At 41.4% G+C, this 14,158-nt stretch overlaps 1 protein-coding gene across 1 annotated transcript in view; it reads right to left on the reverse strand.

Annotated features, from left to right (window-relative positions):
• Nucleotides 1-14,158, reverse strand: part of LOC130435422 (RNA polymerase II elongation factor ELL2) — a 29,278-nt gene that overhangs the window by 13,411 nt on the left and 1,709 nt on the right. Inside the window, exon 2 of the mRNA XM_056766039.1 lies at nt 12,348-12,395. Within this exon, the coding sequence (XP_056622017.1) occupies nt 12,348-12,395 (48 nt within the window). The remainder of the gene's footprint in view (nt 1-12,347; nt 12,396-14,158) is intronic.

The following is a 14,158-nucleotide window of genomic DNA, read 5'->3' on the forward strand; positions in this document are numbered from 1 at the left end:
GGAATTACATTCATTACTTTCCCTGGAAGAAGGACTTGTAGCACGGCACCAAAACCTGTTTTGTTACAGAATGTTTTGTACATGATATTGTATTTAAGCTAAACACGGTCTTGAAAACAAGCTAAAGGCTAAACAATAATGATGGCCTGGGGCTCAGGGCCTGAGGCCCAATGTCCTAGTTTTTCTAACCAATTAAAGGGATAGTTCACCAAAAAAAATTAAAAATCTGTCATCATTTACTCACACTCAAATTGTTCCATATCTGTATGAATGTCTTTGTTCTGATGAACAAAAAGAAATATATTTGGAACAATGCTTGTAACCAAACAGTTCTTGCCAATTGCTGACAACCATAGTAGGAAAAATTGCTTTATAAATTTCTTAGTTCTGTTGAACACCAACAAAGATATTTTGAAGAATGAAGCAAAGCAAAACGTTCTGGGGCACTTTTGACTACCATTGTCATTTTTCCTACTATGGTAGTCAATAGTTGCAATGAACTGTTTGGTTACAAGCATTATTCCAAATATATTTATATATTATAGTTTTGGAACAAAGTATGGCATAAAGCGTGTAAATGAATCAACTGCTCTCAAGGAGTTAAAGTACATCATTTTTAAGAACAATATTAGGTAAGGGATGATCCACGGCTAGCTGTGCAATAAAGGATTTTAATGCATGACGAAGAGGCCAAGAACCACCCTACACGAAGCAGAAGTGCATTAAAATCCTTTGTTGGACGGCAAGCTGTGGATTATCCCGCTTATACCATTGTCATTTGCCAAGTTAAAGCTGTTTTTGATATTTACAGAGTCATTTTTGATCAGACAGTGACAGTTATCCTTGTCAGTTAATGTCAAATGTTGATCGAACTGACTAGAACTACATGTGCATTAAACGGTTTTGATGCACACCTTCCAGCCAATCAGAATAGAGTATTAAGACAGGCCATGGTGTAAAATTACTTTTTCAACTCAAAGACATTTTACCAAGATATAGATTACATCCTTCGGTTGAGAATATCAGCCTACCGCAACCTAATATGAGAGAGTCATTAATGTGCTCTTGTTTCGTAACATTCATAAACCCTAAGGGGAGGCATGAACCATTAAGTGAGCCAAAAAAAAGTGAGTGCATGCTAACCCTTTTCTCAGCTTTAATAAGTGTAGCATGCATTTTAAACTGATTCATGGCAGCGCAACTGTCGGTCTGTGTTCTGAGGCAACACAAGGGTCACGACTTCGAAACAGACACAGTTACGTAACGCTCCAAGTTATCTGAGGGCGATCAAAACAAACTGAATCCATACCAGCACCACACCGTCTACTACCCGTTCAAAGTCCTGTGAAAAGGAATCAATAATGTAGCTGGCCAATCATTGTTCTGCATGCACAAAGCCATATATATAATGTGATTTAATACAGTGAGAAAGCACAGTGACTTGGCAGCAAGGAAGTGCATGTGAGTGCCTTCTGTTAACATGCTTTGGCTGATATAAAACATAACTTAAGACTCTATTCAGACTCTTTTTGATATTAAAAGAAAAGCTATATATTCTTCGGTGGAGGCCTAGAAACCTACTTTCACTAAAGGCAATTCAAAACACAAACTCATTAAGCAACAGGTATTGCAGTGGCATTAAAAAACGCAATTCCTTTCAAACAGCCTCCGGTAGAAAATGATGGATGTTTTAGCTGAAGCAGTGCCCTAGATTTGAGGAAAAATGGCTGAGGGAAATTAATAGTTAAGGTGTACAAAATTTACATACTCTGACAGTCTTTTCATTCGGCAGGCCTATTTGAACCAACCAAACATTTAGTGGCAAACGCAATGACTTTGTACACAAAAAGGGACCAAAGGAACCATTTTAAATGTTCTCAGGTGTGCAGGCTCCCGTGCTTTCTAAATGAAATGACAAGGAATATCTCAGCAGCACCTTTAATTCCCACCGTCAAACAGAGCCACGGGGTGTTTTTTTATTTGGTTAAAGACTGGTTTGGAGAATGCATCTATGTCCCGAGGCATTAAAGCAAAAATGCGGCACAACCTTTGTCCACAGAGAACAAACAAATTCCCCACTCCTAAACAAAATAAGCATTGCTAAATAAGCCATTTTGGAGAAAAACTAAATGTTCTCGTGTCATATGATGTTAAACGCCCATCATACCATTATAATCATACATGTTAATAAGGGTTATTTTAGCTTGTTCACAACTGCAAAAACATTCAAACCTCATTATTAGAAGCATGCTAGCCACGTTTAATGAAGCACATAAAATACTCTAGCGAGCAACTATACATCCTACATATCCAAAAACAGTATATACGGGCAACACAGAACACACAGGGCTTTGGCTGTCACAAACGCCGGTCACGCAGTACAACCGTAAGCATGCCACATGGAGCCAATAAAAGCTCTCTGTTTCACAAACACACATTCAGTCCCACAACCCCCACCGTCGATCCCTGCCCCCATCATTATCTGTTAGTCTGCCGTGCTACAAGACAAGCGCACGCAAGAAGTCACAACATACTGTTAGACAGTAGCCCACCGCAGCAATAAACACGGGTTGGAGTTGAGGAAACGCTGCTAATGACCCGGTTATGGCCAACCGGGCTTCAAAACAAGGCAGGGAGAAGCGCCATCGGACTAATGTACCCTTTCCTCAAATACAACTAAACAGAGAAAAGTATCACGGCCGAAAACCGGCCAATGCCTAGGAAGCAAAAGTGGTAGCCGTCTTCAACCAAATTACAAGCAACAAGTCATTTGAAGGTGGTCCCAGAAGTAGGTCAGGGCAATGCTGCAACGGAATGAAGAATCATTTGTGTTTCCAGCTGATGAACAAAAGCTAGCCGCCCCTGAGGCAACAGCACAGCCATGTGGATTTACAGTCTTTACCCCCTTCAACCCCTCTTAAGTCCCCTTTTCCCAAAGCATCACAGCAACATCCCCCATGCATTCCCCCCCTTCCCCTACACGTGGTACATTCAGTTGTCGACCCCTGGCCCAACCACCATGCACACTTCATATTCTGATTCTAATCAATGTCATACAGGTCACTTCATTCTGGGGGGTGCCTCGCTTTCTGCATTCCCAGTTTCCGTCTCGGCGTTCATAAGCATATGTCATTTACCCCCTTGGTTCCCAGCTTCCCAGCATCTCCAGGGAGAATGCGGTTTTTCATGGATGCAGGATCACACTAGGGCACTTAGATCTTAAGGGTAAGATAGATTTAGGAGCCATTAAAGAAGAGCTACTCATTGGCCAGACCAAGGCGAAAAAGGCTTGTGCGGCTTTCCACACATTGTGGGAAACTCCATAGTCGGAGTTTATATCCCATGTCATTTGAACTGAACGCCTATTCAATTATTCAAAAGTGCAATTGCCGGTCAAAGAATGTGGATGAATACCAGAGTCTTACACAGAAAATGAACGGAGATTATGATCTATTTTTAAAAGTTGACTTGATGCTCTCGCCTTTTCACTACTTCTTATGTTTATTCATTCACTGAGAGCCAACGCCCACAGCTCAGCAGGTGAGATTTTATCAGCTTTGAGATCGGTACGCAGTTCAGCGAGGAAGGCTCAAATGCAGATTTCTTGAAGGGTAACTAAAACACAATCTCTATCACCGAGTGTGTTTAGGATCATTTTGCTTAAGTGTCTGATAACTTTTTTCATAAAATCAAACTAAAACCACATAGATGCAAAAAAAAAAACACATGGCGACATTAGAAACAAAGTGTTATGTTCACAATATTACAGAGAAATTTAGGGGATGATTCACCAAAAAAAATGTGCTTATCAATTATTCACTCTTGTGTTTTTTTTTCTCGGTGGAAGGCTATTTTGAGAAATGTCTTTGTGCATCTGTGTCCATACGTTGAAGTCAGTGGGAGTCAATGCTGTGTCTTTTGTGTTGTGCAGAATAACTAAAGTCATACAGGTTTGGAATGACAAGAGGGTGAAAGCGGCAAATGTTTTGTGCAACTCGTTCTTTCTATCCAGTAAATAAATTATAACGTGGATCTACAAATGGCACAATGTAAAGGCCTTCACGAACATTTTTATTCAACAAACACAAAGGTGGGATTCACCTCGTACCTGTGACAAGCATCAGCTTGACAATTCTCACTATGTTGACAGACTCCCAACCACAAGGGAGCAAAATACAAAGAAACCGCCTTCAACTGTGGCCCATTCTATGCCACATCTGCCGCTCTGTGCCATGTGTGTTTAAAGATGTCAAATACTTTCAGTCTGTTGTAAGGTGTGAACTGGGCTGGAACAGAAAACGGAGCGGGGGCCAAGACCATTACTGATGAGACAAAGGCAGTTCTCTGTAGCAACCCTTAAAAAAACAACTCTGCCCGTTTCTGAGAGCATAAAAAGCTCAAGTTTTTTTATGAGGTGCTGCAATGTACTGCAGCCCTACTTTAAAGAACCCAAAACATTCTCCACTCACAAGATTTGATGATTTTTAACGTTTGTGTTGTGGTTCTATGAGGCGCACATCTGTTTGGAAAGAAGAGAAGCTGGTGTGTTGATTCAGGTGTGGAGGTTTTTCCTTTTTCGAGTTGTGTTGGGTCAGTGTAAAAGAAGAGACAAAACATCTTGTCCTCACACTTGGCATTGTTATTTCTAGCAAGGGCACTGGAGCCGGCACACGCCTAGTAAACAATTACAGCTGCCAGCCGACTTACTTTTTAACTCTTTATCTCTAATCGTAAAACATTATAGATTAAACTTTTATTGATGTAAAGCAGCCAGAAAAGTTTTGAAGTCAACACACAACAGCGCTTTTTCCCCCAGTAGAAAATTACAGCAACACGACACCTCAACAGTCGCCCAATAAGCATCTTCTGCTTTTAACCTTACTAATGCTTTAAAATTTGTGCCAACGGTTCCTCTACACTGTGGTGCAGGAGTGTCTGTGAATATAGAGTGAATGTATATGAAGTATACCGTATAAGGATAATAATACATATATTATATATCATTTAAAATACTAAATTATATACTTTGAATACTATAAATCATTTTATGCATATAGATCACACTGCAGATCAAATGCAGCTATAGATCTAGTGCAGATATGGTTTAAAGTGTAATGATATATACTTGTATAATTTAGTGTACTTGGAGTTTTTTAATATATAGTTATAATAACAGTATAACGAATTATAGGGTTGGTACAATATAGGTCATTTGATACATATAGATCATTCACAAATGTATATGTGAAATAAAAAACTAAGAAAATAAATAAATAAGAAAGTGCTCCTGGCACAGTGTTGTTTACTTGTAAATGCTCACTTTCCTGGGGTCTAATAATAAATGCAACATCGATTTAAAAAACAACATTAACCAATTATGAGGGTGGGTGGTAATTAACATCCTTCCATACATGCACATGCCTCCACACCTATGCATCCACATAAGGCCTAAATCAACTACAGTCAGTCCTTATCGCCATCATCGCTATTGTTCTTGATGCGCCGTGTGCTCGTCTGAAGCTCCTGGGAGGCGCTTGTCTTTTGTTCCCACCGCATGCGATGGCACAGAGTTCGACCTGCGTTATTCATAAGCAGCAGGAACGTGTGGCCTGTTGTAGGGGGTGAGGTTGGGGCATCCATGCCCTGGACCAACAAACAGCACTACATGACCCCCTGATCCAAAACGGACAGAGACAGTCACCCAAAAAACAAGGGGGATAGAAGAGGAATAGAGAGGAAGAGAGAGTGAGAGATGGGGGAGGAGACAGTACATAAACAGAATCTTGGGATTACAAAGCTCTTACTGCTGAAGTCTAATGGTAATCCAGACTGTAATGGGCAAAATGGAAGAATTGTAGAACTGTGAACTATAAACTTTAAGCAAATGTCCCTTTTAGGGCATGTTAAATCACACTAAAAGACAAGTTTTTTGTGGTGTTGGTGCAGATTTTACACACCTAATCCAAGGCTAGACGTGCCAATGACATGATTGAAGTGCTAGCGCACCTAAAAATATCAATTCTGTCATCATTTATTGACTCTCCTGTCATCAAAACCGGTATATGTGGAAGACAAAAGAAGATATTTTGAGAAATGTCTCATTAATGTGTCCAAACAATACATACAGTTACGGTTACCAACATACAGGTTTGGAATGATATGTTGAGTATTTGTGTGAGTATCTGTGGGTGAACTATCCCTTAAATTCTCAGACAGTACTTTGGATAAGGGAAAATGTGATAATTGGTTGAGAATAAGAATGACAACACTCTCTAGCATTTACTTTTGCTAAAGCTCATTGTTAATCTCATTGATAATCTCTTCCTTGTCGGAACAGTATGCACAGTCCAATTGTCATAGATTTCACATCAGTGCCATGGTGCAGCATGTATCACAACACAAGAACGTCGCCTTTGGGCTTCGGCCGGGAAAAACAACTATGACAAACAAGTCGCTGACTTGAAACATAACAGGTTCATCTCTGAATCCAATCACACGTGACTGAAGTGATGATAGTGCTAACAAGTATCACTGCAATAAAAGAGGTGGAACTGCTATTACTAGTGCAAACAGATCACACAATTTTAAGGGACACTTCAACAGAAATGAAAATTCTATCATCATTTAATCGCCTTTGAGTTGTTCCAAATCTGTATACATTTCTTGTTCTAATGAACACAGAGTAAGATCTTTGGAAGAATGCATTGACTACCATAGTATGAAACAATATAATGGTAGTCAAAGGTGCCCCCGAACTGTTTGCTGTCCTAAATTCTTCAAAATGTCTTCTTTTGTGGTAAATAATTTTGTGTTTAAAAATTATTAAATCATTTTTCCTACAATGGATGTTAATGGGGGGCAAGATCTGTTTGGATATAAGCATTCTTCCAAATATCTTTCTCTGTGTTCACCAGAACAAAGAAATGTATACAGATTTGGAACAACTCGAACGTGGGCAAATGATGACAGAATTTTCATTTTTGGGTGAAGTATTCCTTTAAAGCTGATACCTAATGGAAATTCCCGGCATATTCATTAAAACTCTCGAACACACTAGTCACCACATAATAAACAAATGTGCCATGAGTCACATATCGTGAAGACAGCGCATGAACTCGCCTCTGTCTCTTGCATTAAATCACTCCGAGGCAGCGTCGTGGCAACGGGTTGAAGTCCGTTACATTTAAATGGGGAGAAATCAGAGGGGGGTGATGTCTGTTGATGCATGGGGGGTTGGTTTGAGGTTTGTGGGGTAGGGGGAGTTGGCGATGATGAGCTGCGGAGCTGAAGGAGAGGTGGAGTGGGGTGGAGGGGGTTGTGGTGGTTGCTCCATCCCCTAAGGAACTGCATCAGATGCCAAGCAAAATCTGTCTCTCTCTCTCTTCTCTCTACCACCTGAGGGGTAATCTGTCAAACTCAGTAAGCGCTGGGCGACCTGACTCCATAACCATCCTTGTCTGTGTGTGTGTGTGTAATGGGGGAGGAGAGCACCCCGCATGCTTCTTTCATATGCAGCCCATTCAAAAAGCAACCAGGAGCCATCCTCCACTCGCCGCCTATCAGTTACTATAGTGACGAGTCTGAGCAAATTAAGTAGAGGCATGGAGGTCTATGGGGGCGTCCATATCCGTGCCGTCCTGCGCAGTTACAATAGCGGAACCATTATCTTCATTTTGATTGGTTAACGCTGCATATTTTGAAAATGTGTACACAACGTCGATTTAAACAGGCTCGAGCCAATCGCCAGTGTCATGCTTGTATTTTTGTTAAGATACTTGCAGCAGAAAACATAGAAAACCAGATCAACTTTTAAAAAGGAATTAGCAATTGTAGTTTAAGCCCACACCACAATCGCTTGATCCACATGTTCACATGTGCTGAATAAACAGCATCTTTATTTCTAAGCTTAAGTAGTCAAGATATTTTCCAGCATTATCACACAGGACAAAAAGGTGACGAATCTCTTCAAAGCGGGGTTTGTTTGTAAGAACATTGCTCATTTCCCGAGCAGCCGCACTTGTAGACTGCCGGATGGTCATGACAGACAAACTACAGGAACAAAAACAAACCTTAAAGAGGTTTCCGTTTGTAAATGCCACACGACGGCTAGACGTGGACGTGAATGCTCTTCAAATAAGATTTAAACAACCCACGTGATGAAAAACTGCTATAAACTGTTAAGAGAAATGCATCCTGCTGAGCCGAGGCAATGCACCCCGCTGCAGGCGCACAATCAATGGATCTACTTATGTGACTGCCAGATTTCATCCATGTCATTGGCAATGGCAATGGCATGCAAAGCTTTAACTAAACAGAAAATAAACTCAAACGAACCAATGCCAGGACAGAAAAGAATCAAATCATGAGAGTGCTTTGGGTTCAAAGAATGACGCTGGAGAGCTGTGGCCTGTTAAGGTGCAATATACACACAGTCAGCGCTCTTTCTGAAGTCGGTCCAGGCTTGTCAGAGCTGCTAGTGTGCCCTGTGTGTGTCCCTCCATGAAAGGCCTGAAGTGTCTGATCTTTCCTTACAGTTCTTGGCTCAGCTTTGCTCCATTTAACAGCTGTGAGGTTTACAGCATAACAGTTTGGAGATGTACACATGCATCAGATTTATTTTCGTACGAGGATGCGTTTGAGAGCAAAATGTCTCCATTTTGGGGATCTTGGTATGCATGAAAATAAACATTTAGGATGGGATTACTACTAAGATTGTACTCTTCACCACACTGGCTAATGGTGGGCGAAATTACTAAACTTAGTATGCATCAATATTTATTCTGTGACAGAAGCATCAAGACTTATTGTGCTTTTCTTCCCCATAATTTCATTTAAAGTCACCATGAAATGAATGAGGAAAATTCTAAGTGTTTTACACAGTGTTGCAGTGATTATTATAAATGATTTATCCGTGCACACCATTTTTTTTCTTCATTTGCGCTTGTAATGTTTAATCAAAAACACTAAGCTACCTTTCCCCTCTAAACAACAACTCTTCACCACATGACGTAAGCAACAAAAAAACGAACAATGCCGTCACCCATTCACTTCTATTGTATGGAAACAAAACCAAAGCAAGTAACATTCCTCATAATTTATTATGTTGTGTTATTACTGACGAAAGAAAGTCATGCAGGTTTAAAATGACATGAGGGTGAGTAAACGATAACAAATGTTCGTTTTTAGGTGAACTATTCCTTTAAAATAAAATAAAAACCTAGCTATCCTATATAAACTAGCGATTGCAAATTTTCCACTGAGGTAAAGGAAACGCAACAGTCTTCACAGATGTGCTCTTTTTGTACAAGCTTTGATTTAAATCCCTACTGTCAATTACATTACCATGACATGGGTCAGACTATTGTTATGATAATTCAATATGGCTGTGATAATTCGCTCAAGACCCTGGCTAATATCACACAATTATTTGAAGAATAAAAAAAAACACTGACAAAAAATTAACTCAAGGCTCAATAACTTTGTCAGAGATGGCCTGAGAAGTCTAACACCGTGTATACACCGTACGCGACAGGCGCGATGCGATATGACAACATGCTTGTTCTTAATGGGTTTGTCCTGTCGCACCCCATCCAGTGAGGAGAAAATAAAAAATTATCATGGGTTCTAATGCGTTTCTAATGTCTTTTGTCGTGTCGCGTCGCGCCGGTCACATCCTGTGTAGACAAGGTGTAAGCAGCGAATAGCTCTGCCAGTCAAAACACTGGGCTCCAGACAAGAAGGACACTCGGGGCCCCGTGTGCACGTCGCCGAGCACATCACATCTGGATGAAAGAAGCGGCGCGTGCCCTTTCTCTCACACGTGGAAACGGCTCCCCCCCACACAGCCTTTGCTGCCAGGGACTCTCTGCGCTCATTCCTCTTATTGTCATTATAATTAGCTTTCAAGAGGAAGAAAAGGCCAGGCGCACACACACGGGCACTGGATCAGACAAGTGGAGTAACACACTTCTATTCCCGCGGTAACAAACTGACTCCAACATACATTTATACAAATGTGCACTTTAAAACACACTGCCACATACACACAGTCGACGCAGATGCAAGAACTGATGAATCCCAATGAGAGATGATCACAATGATGACAGGGGGACAAACGGATGGGGGATGCTCACAAACACACATCATGAGAACGTCTAACAAGAGGAATGCTTTACACCCCACCTCCCAGTGCATGCTAATGCCACAGAACACACAGGAATCCTTCAAGGAAAAATTCATATTGGACCTTCTGCTCAGAGCCATAAACAGGTGTAAGCTGCGTACCAAGTCATGACACTCCATTTGGAATGAGGTCTAAAATGTTATAGTTATCGAAAATGTAATAAAATCCAAAATAATATTTAATATAATTAAATATAATAACAATAAAATTTATATTACATAGCAGATACAAAGGAAGTCTGCTATTTGTAACTTTTCTTGATGACTGATAGACAACTTACTGGATAACTCTGTCTAGCAAAATTCCTTTTACCAAAAAAGCTGCATTATGTGAAATCTCAGTCTTTGTGATTGACTATTCCCAGCGAGACCATCTAAGATGTTCAGATTCCACAAATCCTCAAGGAGCGAAGCTCACAGGCTGCAATATGAAAGGAATTTTACCGACACTAGTCTAAACATCTTACGCTATTTCTCGGTAGTTGCATCATGTCGTTCCACAGCTGGAGACAATGGAGCTAATTAAAGCCCCCCATCTGTACCAACCGATGATGGGTTGTTTTACGTCTAAATTATTTCTTAAGTGGCTATTATCAAAGAGTTTTCAAGGTAGTGGAAAACGCTAGCTGACAATTCTCAGCAGTGTGTTTCCTGACTTTTCTAGTTTACCCCACAGAGGTCTGGAGATCAGCCAGGACAATGTTTATGGGAATTCCCTGGTATGGGGGAGCCCTCCTGCAGGTGGAGGAAAATTACCTGAGTTGAGCTTTGGCAGAAATGGAAATGTCTCTCATCTCTTGTGCACGAGCGGTGCTGATTAAAGATATCTGTCCGTGTAGATAGTCCGGACTGAAGTAAAAGCATCCTAAGGTTACAGCTAATAGAATGACTGATCTGAACATGGTTTCAGTGGTGTGGACTTAACATCACTCCCTACCCCCAGCAATAATAGCTTAATTTGTCACCCTGACACACATACAAACACACACACTGGCGCGCACACACACACACACACACGGCTCGAATAGCTCATTAATGCCCAGCGGCTTATTATCTGGGGAGGGGAAGGAACACTCAAATTCAATGCAGCCAATTTGAATATGTAATGGGTTAAAGATATAATCACTAAATCTAATTTGACGATTAGAACGTATTTCAGTTTTACTCACTGGACACAGCCGCACTTCTCCAGATTCAAAACGGAAGGAGCCTTCATTACTTTAGATATTGCTCGACTACATGCGACCGTATTTTGCATATTATAATTGTGGAATTAGTGGGGGTCGAGCCATGGCGTCTTTTAAAGACACGGCGGCCGCGGTTATCCCCCTCCTTGTCGCAGGTCTTTCATGTCTGCCCTGAGACAACAGGCATAGAGACGCAAGAGGCTCCCTTGGGTTTACCGTCACCCCCACCTCCTCCCAGAGCTCACGACAATTCTTTCCCAGTCACCAGTGTGACCCAGTAACCTGGCAGGCAGCTCGGGTGTGCTGAGCAGCTTCTCCGGGGCTTCCGACCGCAAGTTAGTCACACAGTCCTGCATTTGTCTACAGAGGCCTGTGGCCTTCCCTCTAGATCTCCTGCTTTTGGATCAGCTGGGTTGGTTTTAGCTGGGCCCGACTGTGTGTTTAACATACGTGAGGCATGCAGGCAGTAATGGGGAGGTGCTATCTCTGAATGTGCTAATCCGGTTAGACACAGGCATCTTTCTTTACAGCCATTTCACTGGAATGCACCCCCCAACAAAAATGCTGTGTACAGTGTGACCGCGCACCACACTGCCAATTTCACAAGTCGTACATTACAATATTCTTGTTGTGTGTATGCAAAACCGACGGCTTTACGGAGCCCACATATATTACAAAACCCATTAGTTGCATGCGAATGATGAAACTTTCCTAATTCATGCCAGCGACACACATAATTGAGCTTAAAAACGTACATCCAGCTATGATTATATAAATGTTCCCGATCTTGTTAAGCGGCGGACCCTAAGGGTGGCATCGCGACAGCTCCTCTCTGGTTTGGAAGCTCATGAAATATTGAGAGTACGCAAGCAGCTGAGAGGTGCCACGAGTTTTTGCCGCACGACTCAACAATCAGGTCTAATTAAAGCATCCTGTTTTAGGCATCTGGAGGGGTGAGAAAAAAGACATTTATCTTACCCCCTGGTTCCCCTTGAAGCAAATTGCCGGCTGATTTGGTAAGGACCCCTGGGAACAGAAGAAAGAGGTAAAAAGAAGTCGGTTAGCATCCACTATTATTAGACAAAAGATTACATGGCAAAAAAGCAACTTATCGTGGGAAATGCATCCTAGACACAGATTCCGAATACATCCAAGGAGGGATGTTTTAACATAGCAATGCAAACCGTGTACGGGTACCTTTCTTGTCTTTACATTCGTTGTTTGTCCATGATGCCCGCATTTCCACAAGCTGTGTTTATGTAGTAACTTCGGTGAAATTTCATGCCTACCTATTAAGCCTCCTTTCACAGTAATTACAGTCTCACATTACTGGTCTGCCCCCATTGACAGAGGCACAGTTCTCTCCTGTATTAATTCATGCAGACTGGGAATGAGGGGGGTTGGTTCTGAGAGAGAGAAAGGCTGGCTGTCACTGGCCTCTCGGCACCGTCATGGTTCTGCTTGTGGAAGCCTAAAGATCAAGGCTGGCCTTTGCTAATCTGCACGGGAATGCATCCGATTAATAAATCTTGACTTGAAAGACCTTACATGAGCCAATCAAATGTTATTGTGCGAGAAGTGTACGCGTATACAGAATATGAGTGTGTGTACATGTATAAGAAGTGGGGGGTGGGAGTAGGGACGGGACGGGACAGGACAAACAACACAGGAAATCACTCTTAGCCAACCAAATGTTTAATCCTTTTCTCTCTTTCATTTTCCGAGCCGAGTTCTTGTCATTAGTACCTGAAGTTAAGTTACAGAGGCATTGTGCCAATTTTTCAAGAGGTGCATTAGATAAAATCAGACGGGCCTTTTTAAGACATTATCAACCATGTTGTGTTTGCCCAGCATAAAAACAAGTCCTTTCATATAACCACCCTAAAAACACCGTGAGTTTAGCTTATAACAAACTTCTTCGTCTAATTTCCAGGAAAACTAACAAACCACATTTATTACAGAAGACTTAAAAGTGACTTAAATGTCACAAAGGTAAATTGCTGTGACCCAGAAGGAAAACAAAACAGCTCCCCCCAGCATAACTCAAAACCATTAAGCAAGGTCAAAAGATAGCTCTTATTATCTTCAAGGTACAGCTGGAGCTTTGGTCAACAAGCATGTTTATCTATTATGGATGTTAAGGGGAGAGGCTGTCATGTTATTCTGTGCATATAGCAGAGCTCAAGTTGTTTATTTAAAAAAAAAATGCAGCTTATTTGTCCTGAGTTTGTTGTCATGTGGTCAGATTAGTAGCTAAACAGTATCGAAGCATGCGGCAGCGCTATGGCTAACATGAACTTTGTCGTTGCGCTTTATATTTGTCCTGTTGTACTTAAAGCGTGCGAACACCATTAACAGGGAGACTGTGAGGTACCTAGTGACCCAACTTGACCAGATCTGAGGTGAACCTGGCAACCATTGGCACAAAACCGGTAAAAAAACAGCTTTATAAAAAGATAAGATGAAAGTTCTGTATTGAAAGTGTCTTATATCAATGCCACCTCAAATTCCAACAAAACCAAACATACTGAAACGTGACTACCTTTATTTTCTGCTGTATTATGGTCTGTTTTATTAGGTCACACATGATTGACAACTGAATCTTTTTTGCGAATCTCCTGTTGTAAGCTTGATGAAGCCTTCCCTGTCCTGATTGGCTCAAACGACAGTCTACGCTAGCAGTCCGACCAATGAGAGATGAAATCGCGACGCCTGCAAAGCGTTTAAAGGACTAAAAACAATACGAGAAAGCACGCCAACAAAAACACACCTTTGTCGTCCAATGAGCG

Source organism: Triplophysa dalaica, chromosome 14 (genome assembly GCF_015846415.1).
Source record: "Triplophysa dalaica isolate WHDGS20190420 chromosome 14, ASM1584641v1, whole genome shotgun sequence".
In the NCBI taxonomy this organism is placed as follows: domain Eukaryota; kingdom Metazoa; phylum Chordata; class Actinopteri; order Cypriniformes; family Nemacheilidae; genus Triplophysa; species Triplophysa dalaica.